The 19,004-nt window shown below is 42.5% G+C and overlaps 1 protein-coding gene across 1 annotated transcript in view; it reads right to left on the minus strand.

Moving 5' to 3' along the window:
• The window catches only part of ptprua (protein tyrosine phosphatase receptor type Ua), a 199,168-nt gene extending 181,171 nt beyond the window's left edge, over positions 1–17,997 (minus strand). Inside the window, exon 1 of the mRNA XM_029513624.1 lies at positions 17,931–17,997. Within this exon, the coding sequence (XP_029369484.1) occupies positions 17,931–17,976 (46 nt within the window). The 5' untranslated portion in view covers positions 17,977–17,997. The remainder of the gene's footprint in view (positions 1–17,930) is intronic.
• Between the last annotated feature and the right edge of the window lie 1,007 nt (positions 17,998–19,004).

The raw sequence follows: 19,004 nt of genomic DNA on the forward strand, positions 1-19,004 counted from the left end.
TATTCTTAGATAAATAGTTTTTTGATTTTTTGATAATCACTCTTATTCATGGCTGAGGGTCTCTGCAATCACATCTCCTTGTGTTATTGGCTGAAGTAATTAGCAGAGTCAGGTTTGGGGAAAAGGACAAACACAACGTAGCTGCTATTGAACCATGGGAACGCTATAAACAGCACAATGGCGGAAAGAATTGGAGCATAGACTGCATAAGTGGACTAAATAATTATTCTAGTGATGGCACAATGGGACGGGGTTTGTGGGCGTGTACACTCAACATACATTATTACAGACTGCCCGGTGTCGCAGTTGGCAAACTCTAACTGTAAAGAGTATCCAGTCTTGTTTGTGAAGTGTCTGTCGGTGATGACGGTTTACGGTATAATCCATGGCTGTCATGTGTCATCTAATGTGCTGATGATTCCTATGAATTTTCAACTCTCGTTGTTTGCTGAAGATGAAGGTTTATGTCATCACCAACAGACATTTTAGACATTTCATTTGCATGCTGTTTATCCCAAACAGCCACATTAGCTGGTTAACTATCTGTTACTTTTTGTTGGAATCTTCTCTTGGAAGCCCCCATGTCAGGTAATATAGAGCAAAAGCAAGTATTTAATGAAAAATAAGACGTAAGAGAAACTGCAGTTATTGCAGTGTGTCAGTAAATTTAATCTGTATTTCACATCTTCATTCATCAGGCTGCCTTTAAAGTGAAGTCATCCTCCTCTCTCAAACAGAAGGTCAAACGTTCTTTGAGTTGCAGTTGCTTTAATCTCCCTGGCAAATGAGAAAAGCTGAATCTAATTAAGGAGGAATTATTAAATCCAACAGCTTTTTAGTAAGCAGATTTTGTGGTTTTGGAAATAAATGTTTGAATATTGATAGCCGGCATCATGTGCAGCATACCAGCGGTGGCTGACACTACCAGTCAATGTATAAACTGCTGCTCTACTTTGGAGCTACTGAGCCGGCATGTGAGAGAAAGTCCACAGTTCATCTGTCAGATTGGAGCTGTACATTTCTTTCAACATTCATTTCAAGGTCAACCCATGCACTCTTGGAAAAACTCCGGGACACGGTCCTTGAGTTTGTCTATTCATCATCAGTTAACAGGAGCAGGCAAGCCGCCCTAAATGAAACTGCCCCCACGGCTGCGTCAGGTCCACATTTAAGACGGTGCTTGTGTGACCTTTAGGGTTCCACTTTAAGCAGGATGTCCCAGAAAACACTGTCCCAGAGCTCATCCTCCTTCTTGTGCATATCATCAGACAAAGTTACAGCACAGACACGCAAGTGCTCCCAGTATCCTGCACCTGGTTCTCAAAAATGAAGCGGTTTCAAAGCCCAGACAGCAGAAGTGCCAGGAGAATAAATTGATCTCTCTCTCTCCCCCCTCACATACAGTACAGGCTAAAAGTTTGGACACACCTTCTCATTCAAATGAATAGGAAAGTGTGCCTGTACTGTATGTGTATGAGAGATACCTGCAGATAGACAGGCATGAAAATATGAAATATGTATTCCGAGTTTTACAGTATCTGTGGACTGGCTTGACTTTGCATCATCACAATAAAGAAGACAAAGGATGATTTCTGGTCTTGAAATTGACAAACGAGCAACAGGATGTAAGCGCGTCTGAAATGAGCCTTGCGTTGCGGTGCACATTAATGAGAGGCTTGCCTTCACTGCAGGTTTTCTTTGTGCCTATGAGTGTGCGCTTGTGTGGCTGTGGATAGTCCCACAGAGAGAGCTCCGCCACAGGGACTATGCAGCTGCAGACAGTGGATCTGCTGTGTCCAAACAGTGGACAACAGGCTCTCTATCCTTCACATAGCAACTAAGTGATGCTCTCATCTTCTTCATTTCCTCCTCTCCTAATCGCCTTCCTTCAGTCTGCAGCTGACAACAGATATTTTTAACTGAGGTACTGCAAAGTTTCTGTTATTATTTCCAGCATCTTTGCTCTATGACTCTTTGTTCCTTCAGCTCAGTCAGCTTCGTTTTTGTTTTTTGTTTTTTGTTTTTTTTTTCATTTTTTGTAGCAATCTCTGTCCATCCCTCCGTCTAAGTCTTCTGTAGACTCTGATAATGAGAGTGCACGGTTTTGCTTCCCTGCTCTCGTTTTCTCAGCAAGTAGCATGCTGCTTTTGCTGTTGTGATAGTTTAAATCCTCTAGCGTGGCCCGCCAGCGCCGCCGCAGCTACCCACTGGGCCGGAATAAATCCAGGAGCCTCCAGTATCGCCTCTGAATGAGCCCACGCTTCTGAAACCAAGCCCTGAGCAAAACCCCGCCCGCATCAATCCAGCAGCAATGAACCCAAAAGGCCTTCCTCTGGGAGGTTTAGCTTCTCTCCCTCCTCTGCCTGCACTGCCTTCACAAAGGGTGATTTCAGCTGCCTAATCAACTAGAAAAAAAACTGTGCCCTCCTCCCACTTCCTGCTTCAACCACTTCTCCTCCTACTCCTCCACCACGAAAATTTCACATGCCAGTGATTTTGTTTTTCATAACATGAAGGGAGAGGACGATTGCTCCAAACAACATTTTCTCCAAAGCATATTTGAAATGTCAACATCATTAAGGCCAACTGTCAAATTTAGTGACAGTGAAAGGCCCCCTACCTACCTAATCATTACAACCTCATGCCAAGTCTTTAAAACATGAGGAAATGCCTGTTATTCTGTCAAAGCTCGACAGGCTTGCATCCTCAAGGGCTCAAACACCTGTGGTAGTGATCTCAGTGACAGGCAGAGTCAGGCAATTACTGGACAATTTCATTCATGCCGCAGGCTAGGTCAAATCTCACGCACCCACGTGCTTACCGAGTCCCGCTCCTGCGCTGCCCCTCACCGGCGGTTGACAAAAAGTCAGACTTTGGGTTGCACAAACAGCCCTGGTGCCCTCTGGCAAACCAGGTTGTCAAAATCCCCACAAGCCACTCGGTCCTGCGTTTCACCAGCAAAAGCTATAGGTCAATCCTGAGTCAGGTGTGTATTCATATCACAGGTTCACTAACAGAGCAGCCCACGTTTTTGTTATATATATATATATTTTTTTTTTTTTATTTATGCCATTGATCGATAGCTACACAGGTATGCATGTAGGCATATGGTGAAACTGAGTAACTTTTTACTCATCCCTGCCACATAGACTGCCTATAAAAACGAATTGAGCAGGTACAGCAGCAGTAGCAAAAATAACTCCATTGGATATTTTTACAAGCCATTGGTTGAACTTAGCAGTAGAGGCTGTGTGAGAGTATCACCCAACCAGGAAATATCCCAAAACACCATGTTTACATTCATGAGACACAGTGCATAGGGACTGAAGTGATTTCAGCAAGAGCAAAGGAAGAAGTAGGTGAGATTGTGAGGCTGCATAGGAAACTGCTGCTCATTTCCCACAGACTGCCGATGCCGTTTCTTTGTATGAATGTCCTGTGATGCTCAATCCAATTTTATTATCAAGACAGGACCGTATTGATTGCCTTTTGGCATGCATACTGGGGTGTGTGACACAGTCAGGGTGAATTGCACTGCGGTAATTGTTCGTAATAAGTGACAAATGATGCGGCACTATTAACCGTAGTGTAGAAGTCATGCACCGAGAATTGGTAGTAATGCTTGTAGCAGCACCAGTTACAGAGGTAATGAAAAGAGTGGCATAAACAGTAATGGAAACATTAGCACCAAGTAGCTGTGGTAGCAGCCTTAGCAAATGACTTAGCAGCATCGGCAGTAAAAGTATTAGTGTAGTATTTATTAGCTGTGGACTGTAACATGAGGAACAACAGTGAAGTGAGGGTGGGGGGCTGCCATTATCTACATGTGTGTGTGTCACTGTTTGTGTGTTAGTGTGCATTTTCTCACGTGGCTCAAAGGTAAGTTTTGCAACGGGGCATTCTTACTGGCATTCATTTGTGCTGCACGTTCCAGTCCAGTAGGGTGAGCAATCTAAGCATCGCTCCGGCTTAACCAGTCGCAAGCGATCAAGTTAATTAGGAAGAACACGTTTTTAAGTCAGGATTTATTGTAAACCAACCCAAAAACACATTGGCCAGCCCAAAGATTGCACAAAGCTGTTCGCCTTCTCCCACACAGCAGCCTATGTATGAGTAACCCTCCAAGCCAGTTCCATTCATTGTGTGCCCAGCCAACCAGATGCACTAAAGCTTCAATTAATGATTCCACTTCTGCTCTCACTTCTTTGCCTTTACAGACCCACGCTGCCTTGTACTGTAATCCCTCTCAAGTACAATGTTAATTAAACATGGACAACACACAGGGTCAAAGACGTTATCCGTGCAGCAAGGACATGGTGGCAAAAGGAGACTCATAAGTGTGTCAGACTCTGCAACAGCGCTGGTTTCTCACCTCCTCTCCCTCTGTTTGAAGACAGAATAAAAAAAAAAAAAACAATAAAAAGAGAGCTGTCACTTGCGACAGCACTTCTAATCTGCACCCCCTGAATGCGCTCATGCGTCGTACACAGAGTGAGGACGATGTGCATGCACGCAAACACACACAGCATAACATATGTGCAGCCAGTTGTACACACTGTTGAAGTCACTTGTTGCGGTCTTTAGGTACTCTCAAAAATGAAGACGTGACAGACGCCATTAACATAAGGTACCAACTGCTATAAAATACTTTCCGAAAAATGCAGAACTCTGTCTCTCTATCGCTCCTCTACCTCCCTCCTGCTGCCTCTATGTGATTGGCAGGTTTAGTTAACAACAAGTCTCCCAGACTGGCAGAAAGTGGGTGATAGAGCTGGTGAGTGGAAAAGGGTGGGTGGGGGGTTGAAGCGGAGATATGAAAACAATACATAGCCTAGTTTTGTGTGAATATAATTAGAGATGTCTGGGACTTGCTACAGAAGTGCATAGGCGTGGCTGCACAGATTTAGGCAGAAGTAATTTATGTGTCGACCATCCCTCAGGAGAGACAATGGCAAACATGTCATGCATTGCTCTACATATGCATTGCTTTGCTCCGCTAAGCACATCAGGGCCGCCGTAACTTCTGCTGCCTCTTTAGTAGTAGGCTACTGACAAATTAAAGTTACCTAGTGCTTGATTATCTGATTTACAGTGTGATATGAACAGAAACAGCAAATGATAAACGCATCAAGTGGCAAATTAGAGTAACTAAAAGTAAAAACTAACCTTTCGGCAGCTGAAACTGTACTAAACTCTCGCTTTCAGACTTCTTCTGCTGCCCTCCCAAGGTTTTATACTTGGTCCAAGTGAACATTTTTATGTTCCCTTTAGGCCAAATTATCCATAAGTGCAATAGTTCCCTTACACTTACACCTAGCTTTAGCTGCCCTCATAGCCCAATAAATACAAAGAAATGGCGGAACTGAGGAATTGCCTCCGGGAAGGAAATCTGTGGATGACTCACACTGCAACTCCATGAGAATACTTAAAAAGTTATTATAACTCAGTGTATGGCATTGGTAGTAAACCATGTGTGTCTCTTGTATGAAGCCAGAGCACTTAAAAACCATAAATCCCCTGATAGCATAACTCAGCGTTGGCTGTGGTTTTACTGTGGCAGTCTAAACTTGGAGCATTCTATTGTTAAAATGTTAAACTGGTTTTATATGTCACAGTGTTTACAGGTTCTGGTATGTACTTTAGCTACATCAACACATTCATATCTCAATACAGTCATGTCCAAAGGTAGCAAATCACAATATATTGTTTCAGTCGTGTATGAGCAATTCAAGGCTTTATTTGTTCACTACACAATGCTGTGACTGACTTCACTACAGCTTAAGTTATGTCTCCTCTCTGAAAGGAGCTGTGTCAAATCTTATAAATCGGTTTCACTCTCAACCAAATACTTTGAAACTTCAACTTGAAAAGCATTTCCCTCGAACTGAACTGTTGCTGAATTGTTTACTTCTGCTTGCCTCCAGGTTCCGTTTCCATCATTTCCATCACTTGAAATTGAAACACCATGACCACAACTTGTATTATAAATGTAAAATGTAAAATATTATTGGTGATGAATTCAGTTGCTACCTCTGGGAAATTGCATTTTTCCAGAGTTTTTAAAGCACAGTAAACTGACGGCTACCAGCAAGATGTGACTTCGAACAAGGATGCTACTTCAAGAACATTAAACTCCGTCAGTAAACCTAACCTATTTCCTACGCAGAGTCCAGAGCCAGGGTTCCTCCTGCGTCAGATGTTTTTCATCAGTTTCATGAGACATTGACAACAGCAAGGAGCTTCCATATATGAAACTAAGAGTCAAAAAATAGATAAGTAAATAAATCAACCAGTGCAGCCGTTTGATGGCAGGCTTTCTGCTGCTCTCATCATTTTTCTAGGTCAGTATACAGGAGGCTGCGTTTAAATCACCTCACAAACAACATATGTCAACTGCCGCCTTATGCAAGGGCAAACAAAGTGGATCTGTTTTTAATGTCTACTAAGGTCATCTCAGCATCATCAGCCCAGTGTCTGGGCCAGCCTCATCATCCTCTCATGCCTTATTATTATTGTGTATGGGCTTGGTGACCCAAGCTACAGCGCCATCTGCTCAGACACTATTGATGCTGAGATTAGGGGTCTGGGCAAGTGGGGCACAGGGACACACATGTTCGGTGGCCGATCTGCAGACACCTCCCTCCCGGGTCACTTTTTTCACCTCGGGGTTCAAACAGCGGAGTGAAGATGAAAGGCGATGTGCACAATTGCTACACAGACAGAAAGCCGCCCACCAGCTGATTTCCATGCTGTTTTCCTCAAACGCCTACTGATTTAGTCAATAATCCCCATTCCCGCCTCTTGCTTTCTTCAAACTTCTCTCTTCTTCTACTTCCTTGGCATTACACTCTGCCTGTCTTTCTCTACCTCCACCTCTGATGCTGCACTTACACTTCTACTGTAGGTCTTGTTTACTGAATCAATGAGTTAGGTCCCCCCTGTATGGCAAGCTTATAAAAAAATTATAGTATCTTATAGACAGCCACTGGCAGGAGTGAACTACATAAGTCTTTAGAGGTATATGATTCCCATTGTCCATGGCTGGACCAATGGAACGTAAAGATGCTACAGTCTACTCGTTTACATGCAGGGAATGCTCCATCAGCTCCTTGCTCATGAATGCAATCCTTTACATTTATCTGTCCGTGTTCAGAAGCTTTGGACCTCCCAACCTCGTACTTACTGCTGATGCACACAGTGTTTGGAAGGCAATTCTGACATACGTTGGCACAGGTGCCAGTGCTTCTACCAACTGCCAAAAGACTGCCATTGTCTGAGTCACTGCCAAGGTGGCGCCTTCACATAGAAGTCATAGGAGAGGCGGGGAAGGAAGAGGAGACAGCACTAGCAAAAATATTCAGGCCAACTAACTTCTTAAAGAGGAGGGAGGAGGACAGATGGGCTGGGAGGTGAGAGGTCCAGAATGGGGGGAGTAAAACATTAAGGCTGCCAGGGTTAATGGTTCGATTCCCAGCTGGAGAAACCAATGCGAGAAGTGTTTATTAATTTCACTTTGAAACTTATTTACCCAGCTTCTTTCACACGTCCTGATGCAAATTGACACGGTTCCTCCCAATGACAGAGGGTGTAAAGCTGTCAGGGTGATTCAAGAAAAGTACTTGTTAGATTGTCTGAAATCCCCTCCCCCTCACCTTTTCAGTGTCACATTCGGGAAGGGAGTGTTGGACAATTTCTGCAACTTTCTGAAATCAACAATCTGACAAGCACACGCATTTGATGGTGATGGAAGTTTGCAGCATGCAGGATATAAAAGTCTTTCTCAGGCTTTTTTTTTTTTTTTCTTAACACAGTTGTTTCATAACACTGATCTGACAGATCTGAGCAGATCAATATTGATTAAGTAGATAAGTAGATAAGGTATTGGTCAAGAAATAATCTAATGTCCTCATGCTTTCTTTGAAATTCACTCTTTCATCTACCAACTGGTAGGCGTGTAATCTCCTGTTGCCTTATATTAAATCATCTAAATGTGTGCACGAGGTGAGGAATCCAGACACCAGATCTGCACTCCTAATGGTTGAGTTGTAACAGAACCAGAAAAGCAAAGGTTGAATTGGAGTTTCCGTAAACATGTTTGAAATGAACATATCCTCTTTTTCTTTTGGTGTGCCAATGAGTTTGGACAACCTTCAGGGGCTACAAGGGCAAATCTTGTCAGAAGGTGGAGGCGGGTCAGACGGCCCATGCTGTAGCCTCTGTGGAATTACCAGCAGCAAAATGATCACATGTGCATTCTCTGATAGCCTGAATGATGACAAATATACACTTTATAGCTACAGATCTGCAGCTTATAAAAAAAAAGTATAAGGTTGGAAATCAAATCATGTCGTGATGAGTCTGTATCTCAGTGCAGTGTGACAACAAATACCACTTCAATGGCATGAGCTGGTGTTGGCAAATTACTTTTAGCATTCATTTACAAAATTGTTAAAGCATTCATATATTATCTTCATTTTGGCAATGCTGTAATAGTGCCGATCACTGATCATCACTGTCAACCAGTACTGCGCTTATCTAGAGTGGCTGCAGATGGTGGGAAGAGTAATACTAAGTCCCCTGATTTCTCCAGCACTCGGACACTATACATCAATACAAAGTGGGACTGCAGAAAAGGGCAATGCTGAGCCACAAAAACTGGCACCAGTTCAAAATGTACATGTAGAAGGAAGAAGTGAAGAAGGCAGCGATGAAGATGTCCTGCAGTGATAGCAGACTCACAGGTGTTGCTGCTCATGCTGCATAACCTCCCCTGCTGTGCTCAGGAGGGTCACAGCTAACCTTGACAGGGGTGAGCAGCCACTACTGCAGTGCCCTTGTTCACGTCGTTGAGGGACATGTCATATTATTTTTTCAATAATTTGGGTGGGGTTTTTTTCCCAACTTTGCTTTCAACTTTTAATATCTCTTATGCACCACAGGGACACTTGGAAGCTCACAGGTTTGATAACTTTAAACGTTTACTTTTTAAAGCGTAATAGCTACAGCTACCCAGGGACCTTCGCACCCCGGGCCTTGCTCCATATCAGGGATGTTTTTCCTTCTCCTTTTCCTTTTCTGTATCTATGAAAATTAAAAGAAGGCTATAAGAAGGAGTGAGTTTGTAGTTTAGCACCTAATCTAACTTGAGTTTATCAGCACTGCAGTCGTCTACATTAATGACACCGGGGACTAAACACGTGAGCCTAAGAGGAAAATCTCTGGGAGATAAAGAGTTGAGGAGAAAGGAGCAGAGCTCAAAAGAAATAGCTTTTGATATTATGTAGTTATCCCCCACAAAAAAAAAAAAAAAAAAAAAAAACTGCAGAGAGGAAAAGAAGGGAGAGGAAAGCAATTCTTGCAGTTGTGCCCCAGATGTCATTTCAATCTTAAGTGACACTGGCAGACAGCGGTGCCACAAAAATCATCCTGTGGCTGAACTCTGACCCCCGTCTGCTGAATCTGCTGTTCAGCTGTCTCATGTTGAACTGATAAACCAAGTAACAGTTCCTTCGCTCCTGCCTGCGTCACGATTCACTTCAACTGTGACAGGTCCCTCCACAGGTTTCAGAGCCTGGAAACAGCTTGGACAATTCGTTCAGCCACGCAATGTTAACACACACACCATCATTCAGGCAGCAGAAGCCATAGAGGAATATTCATAAAGATTATTCATGGCTTGCAGTCAGTTGGGGGCAGAGGGCAGTTCTGGGAGGTAACGGCAGCAGTAGCTGAAGCTGATGGAGAGCGAGACTGGACTAATCAGACAGGCAGCCATCACTGTCGAAAAGTCACGCTCGTGCGCATCTCATCCGTGTGTCCGACACAGCTTATATGCAAAAGCACCCAGACGTGGCAAAACCAAGCAACTCCATATCATCCACCAGTCATCCATCTTACCAGTCTTACTTGCCCTACAAGCTGGTTAAGTCTGTGCGCTGAGAGCATTCATTTCAAAACGTAGGGTCAATCATCCTTGAAAAGAAAACAGCTTCCTTCACACACTGTTATCCATCATCAGTCTCTACTGTTCAGAGTAGTCAACCAACCCATCTTGTCTCAATCTGCTTTGTTTACTCCTTGTAATTAAATTTAAATTGGACTGAAATGTATCTCAGTCAAAAACTGTTGTTAAAGGACATAGCAAATTGGGTACTCAAACACAACTTTCAGTCACTGACAGTTCCTGAGCACCCAAGAAAGGACGTGAACATCCGAGATACAATATGAGATACAGTAGTACACTGCCGTCAGGACCGACCGAAAGTGGTCCATGTCACTTTGTCACATACCACCTACCCAAACCTTGTTGTAGACTTAATAAAGCCATCGAGTTGGCCTCTAAATTCACCAGATCTCAAGTCGTCAATCCGGCATCCATGGGATGTACTGAACAAACAAGTTTCATCCATCAATCCTACTTCCATGACGTAAAGGATCAACTCCAAAGAATTTAGCCCAGATACCACAGCTCGCCTGCAGAAGTCCAGAGTTCAGACCTCCAGGGTCAGGTACTTTCTGGTGGCAAAAGGGAGATCTGCATAATATTAGGTAGTTGGTCACATTGTTGTGGCTGATTAGTGTACACACCAACTACAGCAGAGCGGTATTATTTTTACAGGGCAAATAATTAGTGCAATTATTTTTATACTAATCATAAATGCTACATAATGTGTCCCGTGAATGAGTCATACACTTAGTTGATTAACTGATTAAGCAATCTTCATCCAACAACCATTTTGATAGTAAATATATCATTACAGTCATTAGTATCTGCTCGAGCTGTTTTAACACATTTGTGATGGGCAGTTCTTACAATTCACTGACAGTTAAGAGCAGAGGATTAATCAGGAAACAATATGCAGATGAACTGATAATGAAAGTAATTACAAGTTGTAGCAGCAGCATCCTTGATATTGAAACCACAGATCATATACTTTTTAAATTGGGTGCAGCGTTTGAGTCGTTTGATATTTGAAAACAGCAGGAAGCTAAATTTCTAATCATATTCAGATTAAAAAAGAAAAAAAAAACTGTGTTCTAATGCAGTTTTATGTTAATATTAGACTAAGATGGAGTTTTGAACCCTTAAACCCATAAATCTGCAGTGTATCTAAATGAGCTACACAATATTTGAAATCCTTGGAACTAACGGAAAACAGAACTACGTCTACTTTTGATAATGCATATATCAGGAGAACTGCCTTTACTTTATTGTTTTATTTGTTGAGCCATTTATCATCCCAATTTCATCTCAACTTTGTAATACTTGCACTTCTCTTTATAATTTATAATGCAATGTTTCTATTGTTGTGAATCCTGGCTCACATGCTAATAATTATTCAGTCTTTCCCGTGTTGCCTGTAGACCAAACATAGACACAAATCAGACAGGTTTCGTGTCATTCTGATTCGTCTGCAAATACGGCAATGCCTGAGGAAGGCGAGGCGCAGCACTACCAGTTGCTACACAGCACTGTATCATTTTTCAAGGCAACCGTTTGAGGTTAATTCCTTCAGATTTGAGAAGAACGATGTACCTGCCCGGCCTGGTGATATTTCCTTGTGTGAGGCTGATTGATCAATTAAGAGACATTTTGGTGACATTCCGTCAAGTCAAACATCACCCTCGCACTCTCAGTTCTCCGTGCACAATTTGAGACGTGATTTCGTGCAGACGGTGTTAGCTCTTGAACTGAAGGATGGGGAGCGTGGAGGAGGGCAGAGAACGAGTACGAGTGATGTGTGACTATGTACTGAAAAAGTCAGGAAACTTAAAGCTCTCTGGCTTTTGCTGGCCTTTCAGCTGGCCCAGGTCTCTGAGATCACACAATTAGCAGTGCACTGCACACCTGCAACAAGACAGACAAATCCCATCATCCAAATTCCACCAGCAGATTCTCAATCAGCTGAAGCGTTCAAGGTGAATTTATTCACGCCGTCTGCTTCACTAATCTCATGAATTCTTTCATCCAGCAGATCATTATATGACTTAATTATATAGTTGAAATAAAACTGATTCGCAAAAGCGGTGAAATGAGTCATATAGAGAAAAGTGAGCAACAGAAATCACGAACCACGCAGCTTCCCTTAAAGTAATCGAAAGTGAATATCAAGACAGGCGTTCGCCAACATGTGAGGACGTTTAAAGCTGGGCAAATTAATTTTATTGTCCAAACCTTGTTGAGCAATCAGCTTGACAGGCAGTGCAGTGCTGGCACACCTCCATCTGTTCAATAAGGATTTGTTGTTGATGGAGGGGGGTGGGAGGGAGCGACACGTTCTTAACACCTGGAGAGGCAATAACTGTCTTGGTTCCTTCCAGAAAGACGCCTCTGGGGCTCAGACCCAGACACTCTGGCAGCGCTGTCAGCTCCATTATCAACACGTGGCTGTGACAGGCACACGTATACATCAGCAGCAGGAGCAGCACCGGTAGATTAATGTCGTGAACATATTGCAGGAGGTGACAATAGTCGAGGATGCTATCACCATCAATGGCCAATATGCAGCTTCATACACATGCCCTGTGCAACAATTACCTGTGGAAATTAGTTCAGGAAAATCAAATGCCATAAATATTTATCAGCTGCATTCAGACAAGAAAACTACGACTGCATCTTTGGACTGTTTAACAAAATAATAGAGGCCATTCTCTGCTATCATTGTAATGACAAGGCGAGAGTTGATAGTAATAGATGTTTTGCAATTATTGATGTGGACTCTGGGTCTGGAAATGGAAGCCAATGCCTTAAACCTGTTTAATGACCATTAGGACAGAACGCCGCCCGGTTGTAAAAAGAAGTCAGATTGAAGTTAATGTGAAAACGGCCCCCAGTAAAGATTTTCATAATGAGTTTATGGTCACATTCTGTCGTTTCAAGTCTTCTTCAGTACAATGTGACGTTGACTTTTTAAAAGGAGTGTCCCATTTATGGGTAAAATAGACAATAAAGTAGGGGATGGGTTTGGGGTCGTGGCTACTGTGGGATTCAAAGACTGGATCACCAAATCAGGATACATTAGAGAGCATGTCAGATCCAGCCGTCACTCCTCCTCAGCTCTGAGCTATTGATAGACATGATAGAAAAAAGAGGTAATGTTGGCATTGGTTTCCACCTCTGGAGACAGCTATTGACAAGTAAAGACTTGTTAACTCTTTCGGACTAGTAAATAAATAATCTCAACTGTTGGTGACAAAAAGCTCCTTAAATTAGTCTCCTTTTGCCGTATATAGCTGGTGGCAATGGTGGCTAGCGATATTGGATCTTTTGAATTGGCTTAATTTATTATTTTAATGTTGCCATTGGATTTTATTTTAGTAGAAATTGCAGCAAGTGTGATTTTCAGCTTTTTGCAACCTTTGCAAATTCAAGATATTCAATAACTTAGAACTACAGCTCAGGTTAGCATCAGCATTTTTTCCAAATCATTTTTTGCTTGTTACAGTTTATTACAGTTTATACTATAGCCCAGATGCCAAGCTAAAGTAGCTCAGTCAACAGGCCAATCTCTCCAAAGAAGATATACGGATATAACCGTCCATTGACAAAACAACAAAGAACTGGACCTAAAATCCTGCATCACCGGGATTAGTAACTATGAACAAATAGTTCCATCTCAAATAGTGATCTTGTTCACTAGTTAGGGAAAAAATATTCCCATCACTGTATGTACAACCCGTGAGCGCTGTTGACAACTGGTGAAAACGCAAATGGACTAGATCTCAAGACAGATCAAGCGAGATTCATAAAATTATCGGGGTAGATTTAGATTTCTCCTTTCTTAATTTATATCTAGGGAAAATTCCAGATACAGTCCTACACAAGGACAAATACTTATTGAAGATTCTCCTGGCAAGTGATATGAAAGCCATAACCAGAAAGTGGTTGCAACTAGATCCTCCAACATTGGTTCAGTGGCACAGGATCATTCAAGAAATTTATGGTATGGAGAGAAACTTCAGCTGGAGAAATGCACTGAATGCTGGGAAAAATGGGTGTATATCTATGTGTAAAATAATATTTTGATTTTAACTGTAATGCCCATGATGATCTCATCTTCTTTGTACATGTAAATGATAAAGAAAAATTAAAAAAAAAAAAAAAAAAAAAAAGACAGAGGGAGCAGAAAGAGCTAGGGCTCAGCCTAGACCGATACAACGCAGCCTATTGGAAGTGACAATGCATTTCACCAGCTCCACTCGCACAGAGAAAATTGACGTTAGTAGCACAACAGCAGCCATGACTCCGCCCTCAATAATAAGGAAAAAAACATTTTTACACAAATAGAAGCAATCAAGCTGTGGTTACATATAAGGGCACTGTAGATTGCCAAGTCTTACAGCAATTCCCTGGCCTGAGAAGTTCCACAAGCCTCCCGAGGTCCTTTATTTTGATGATTAAAAGTCAAACCCCTTTCCAAGTTTGGCTTTGGTTATATTATATTACCATATTATATTACCAGGAAGTTCTCAGACATAAACACAATGACTAGTAACTAACAGCAGACACAGCTAAAAAGGCTCAAAAGACCTCAAAGTGGTTGAGGATAGATGGAGGAAAGGCTTTTTTGTCTTCCACCTCAGTTTGCTCGCTTTAGCTCTACCTGACAGGCTGCTTTGTCTGAGCATTTGTGAGGAGTGTAATGTGGGCTGCACTTTATCATTTCAAATTGGTCATTTTTATTCATTTCAAGCTTAATTGCATCCATTTTTCTTCAACCAAACAGATAATTAAAGCAGGATTGTTTAGTCTGCTGCTTGTTAAATTTTGTCCCACGGCTCTAAAGGCTTCTAACTGTCTAGTAAACGATATGAACCATGCTATAATGATAGATTTATAAGATTTTTTTTTTTTTTTCATTTTATGAAATAGGTGTTGAAACAACCTTGTTCTTTTGCCATCTCATTATCGTGAACTATAATTACAGTGTAGTCATTTTCTTGAACAGCATGTAGCCATTATGTAGTTCACCATTGCTCTATTACAGAATCTTGTGTTATTTCCTCCAGAACAAGCACATTTCATCATTGCTTTGTGTGTGCACATACGCTCCATTTTCTCCATTTACAGCCTCCACAGCTGCCCCAAGAGAGCTCTGTGTCTAAGGCTATTTTTCCTTGGATTAGCACTGAGCCCAATCCATATACTACACACACCAGGGAGCCTCTCTATATAGTCCCAGCGGCCCATGAGAGTCCAACCTCCTGTCTCACCTCCTTCTGAGTGTCTGGAGCTGAGTGTTGTGTGTTGGGGGGAAAAGGGTTGACTCACATGGTTTTATTCCAAGTTTAATTTCCCCCCTTGTTCTGACTCTTCAGAGCCCTCACTAACAAGGCCAGGTGGACTTAAACAACATGCCAGGTTTCACCTCAGCAGTCACACACGGTGTGTGAGAGACTGTGGAGCTGATGTGCGAGACCTCCAAGTGGGGCTGCACACATGCACTTTGCATACAGAAGACACAGAGGAAATACATTTTCCCCCTGTGTTCATACATAAAGCGGCATGACACCCTAAAAGGCAGCAAAGAGGCAACTGTTTAAACGTCGACACTCCTGGATGCTGCCACATGACAGACAACAAACTGTAACACGCAACTTCTGATAATTTTCCCCTCGAGCTAGAGCTGTGTACTAAACCTCAGTACTTTTTAAGAACAGCCCAAAATGTGTCTGAAGCAGTGAGATGCAACGAGTCCTACAAGCTGGGCCTGATTCCTCAGTGTAACATTCTCTGGAAGCATATGGTTGCGCATAAAAGCAAGCGCGCATTTTATTTCATAAGCGTCCATACATGTGCTATCATCAGGGTGGACCACCCGCCCACAGGTGTCAACTCTTGCAAAAGAAGCATTTTGGGGGTGTTGCCCTGGAAGAACCAGGGGTTAAAAGGACATCTCCAGTTTGTGTCTGGGAGGCATTTTGATCACATGAACAGCTGAATTTTATCACATTTACCGAGCGTGGCTACTGTACCTTAAAAGCTTCCTCAATTTTTATGATGCGCTCAGCATTAGCTACAGGGATCAACAGACAAGTGTCAAATGATGCAACCTTCTGCAACACAGGCAATGTGAGTTGCACTTGACTTGTTAACTTTTTCTTTTATCTTATATTCTCTACATCAAGAAACTTTAATGAGGCCTGTTTCTTTTTTATAGTGCAATGTATATGTCTTTACATCTAAAACAGGTGGACATTCTCCAACTGCAAAATTTGTCCCACTGTCAAAAGACAAACAACTCAAAAGACATTTGGCGAGACCTTTGGAAATTTTAAATGGCATTTTTCATTGTTAATTGAAAAACCGACCTTTTATTGAGTTGATCAACATTAAACTGATGGATATAAAAGTGTATAAAACCAGAACTTTGTGAAGAAGAAATAGTCAATCAGAGATATAACCAACAACATATAATCAACAAAATGTGAACTGATCAAAATGACTAATCCGACTGATTTCAACTTTTTAATTCACACACACAGCTTGAAACTCAAGCAGGTAGGACCAGCGTAGTCATTACTGATTCATTTCAAGCCGGGTTCGTTCATTAGATCAGGATCAGAGCTGCTACATGCTGATCAGACAGCCTTTCGGTGTTGTGTGAAAGCTTTCCCACAGAACTGATCTGGTCCTAGAGACCAGGGTGTGGCTCTGTGCGACATCTGTTCAACAACTGCTCTTGGTAGGTGTGTAACTGATACCAACGTACCAGAGTATTTATATCAGAGCTACAGCACTTGCACGGGTTTGCAGAGCATTCCTGGAATAAACCAACTGGCGCTTACACTTGAGTCAAACTTGACAGGTTGAGACCACAAATGCCCCCCCCCCCACTGTATACCCTGACATATTTAAAGAGGAGAAGGATCTGTTGCCTTTGGAAATCTTGAAAAATAAAAAGAAAATCTGCTTCAGCAATTCAAATGTTAAAGCTGCTGCAGGCAAAAATTTTAACTCTTATCTCTCATATACGCTGAATTTCAGGTAGTACAGCTCAAAGTCCCAGTTCTTTCCTAATTGGAAAAAAAAAAAAAACACTTTTAAACAAGTCAAGCTCTGACTGATAGACTACACACAGAGAATATTTGGCTCAGCTGCCAGCGCTGTTATTTGGGGCACAACATTTACATTACTAATTCATCTCCACTGTATTGCTTTGTAGCACCAGAGAACACACACCCCTCATCATTTGTGCACCTCAAAGTTTGCTGTCTTGCAAACTGAGACAGTCCAAATTACCCCTCTGCCTCGGAAACATTATTATGGAAAATGCTTCCATCAATATGATTAACATACAGCCGAGTTCCCTGTCCATTTCATCTACATCAGCAATAAAAAATCCAATGAGGGGTGACTTAATCACTTTGATGTGATTTACATCCTCCGGAGTGACACAGTGGAGTTGGACAGGCTGAAGCCTGGACAATGGAAACACGGGATAAGAAATGTACTTGACAGAGATAGAGTGCCATTGAGGGAGAATGAGGAGAAAGAGAGAGGGCCGGGGGGGGGGGGGGGGGAGTGATGATCAGCATTCACTTTCGGTCCACTTTCATTTCAAACTCCGCAGATCCGATGTCAAGAGGACATATCCCCGGAAAATCTCACCGAACAGCCAAACAGCATTAGATGGTGGAATTAAATGATGCTCTGATTATACTGATGGCAGAGATTGCACAGGCATCTCTGCGCCACATGCACTTAAGGAGAAAGTTGGCACCGCTGGACACAGCCAGGGGTCTGCGTTTCATCCGCTGTCAAGAGGCATTTTTCTTTTTCTTATTTCTGTTTTTTTCTCCTTTGTTAAGTTAAGAAGCCACTCACTGATCAAAATGGGAAGGGGAGAAGAAGCTGGCAAAATTAACTTTAAAATACAGCAACTTTACTCAGAAAAAGGGGCATAAAAGGACGCATCCGTTTATTTTACCTGTTGGTCCCTCCATGCTGTCCGCGTAGATCAGAGCGCTCAGCATCAGGAGCAAAGCTGCAGAATACATTTTGGCAGGAGCCGTAAAGTCCAGTTCGTCTTCTCACAAGAAGAAAATCCTGGAGAAAAGTCCAGTAACAGCAGCAACAGCAGCGGGAGGAAGAGGACTGCGAAGAAGTTGTGCGCTCAGCTCAGCTCCATTCATCGCTGGAGCCCCCTGCAGAAAGCGCTGCCTGCTCCCTCCACAGCCCGCACAGGGAGGATCTGATCTCCAGCTACAGCCTTCAAAAAGAGCCCCCCTCATTCCTGTAACGGCCTCACTACTTTCCTTTCTTTTTTTTTTTCTTTTTTTTTTTTACGATGGCTTGCTCTCTCAAGTGAGTGTGCGGGACGCAGGAATGCGGGTCTGCGGCGCCTCCACGCGGCCGGCGGGTGGACCTGACAGCAGTGAGTCTTCCAAACACCGCCTCCCCTACTGCAGCGTCGGCAGGCAAAATGGATCCGTGGGTTATTAGATATACAGCCGGCCCCCGCACTGTCACACCACGGTGGACATTTTTCCTTCATGTTAAGTGCATTTTTGGCTTCCCAACACTCATTTCCGTCTGACTTACTCTCAATTATTATGCCAAAAAAAAAGAAAAAACTACCTGATTAAATTCTGACTCACCTCTTCTAAAGGTATTTGGGAAGTAACATCTTGCCAAAGGCTACCAATTCAGTCCATGCTTGATGGTGTTTTACTCCCCTCACACTGCCACCCACCTTCCCATCAGTATGATGAATGAGTAGCTGCTTGCAGTGTTTAAAACACTGGATAATAAAAATGAGACCAAGTTTTACCTGGACAGTTTGAGTTCATGCCACAGATGAAACGCCTGAAGCAAAAGTCAGGCCTTGTTTCAGCTCTAGTTGAGCTGTTCTGCATTTGACCCGGCCACCTTGCCTGTGGAGGTGGTTTTAATTAATAGTTATTGAGCAGATATCACCATAATGTTTGAAATATATTCAGAAAGGTTTTAACCATATTTGTTTATTCTTTTTTAAAAAGACCAAAGAGACCAATGAACTAAT

The sequence above is a fragment of the Echeneis naucrates genome, chromosome 11 (genome assembly GCF_900963305.1).
Source record: "Echeneis naucrates chromosome 11, fEcheNa1.1, whole genome shotgun sequence".
NCBI classification, from domain to species: domain Eukaryota; kingdom Metazoa; phylum Chordata; class Actinopteri; order Carangiformes; family Echeneidae; genus Echeneis; species Echeneis naucrates.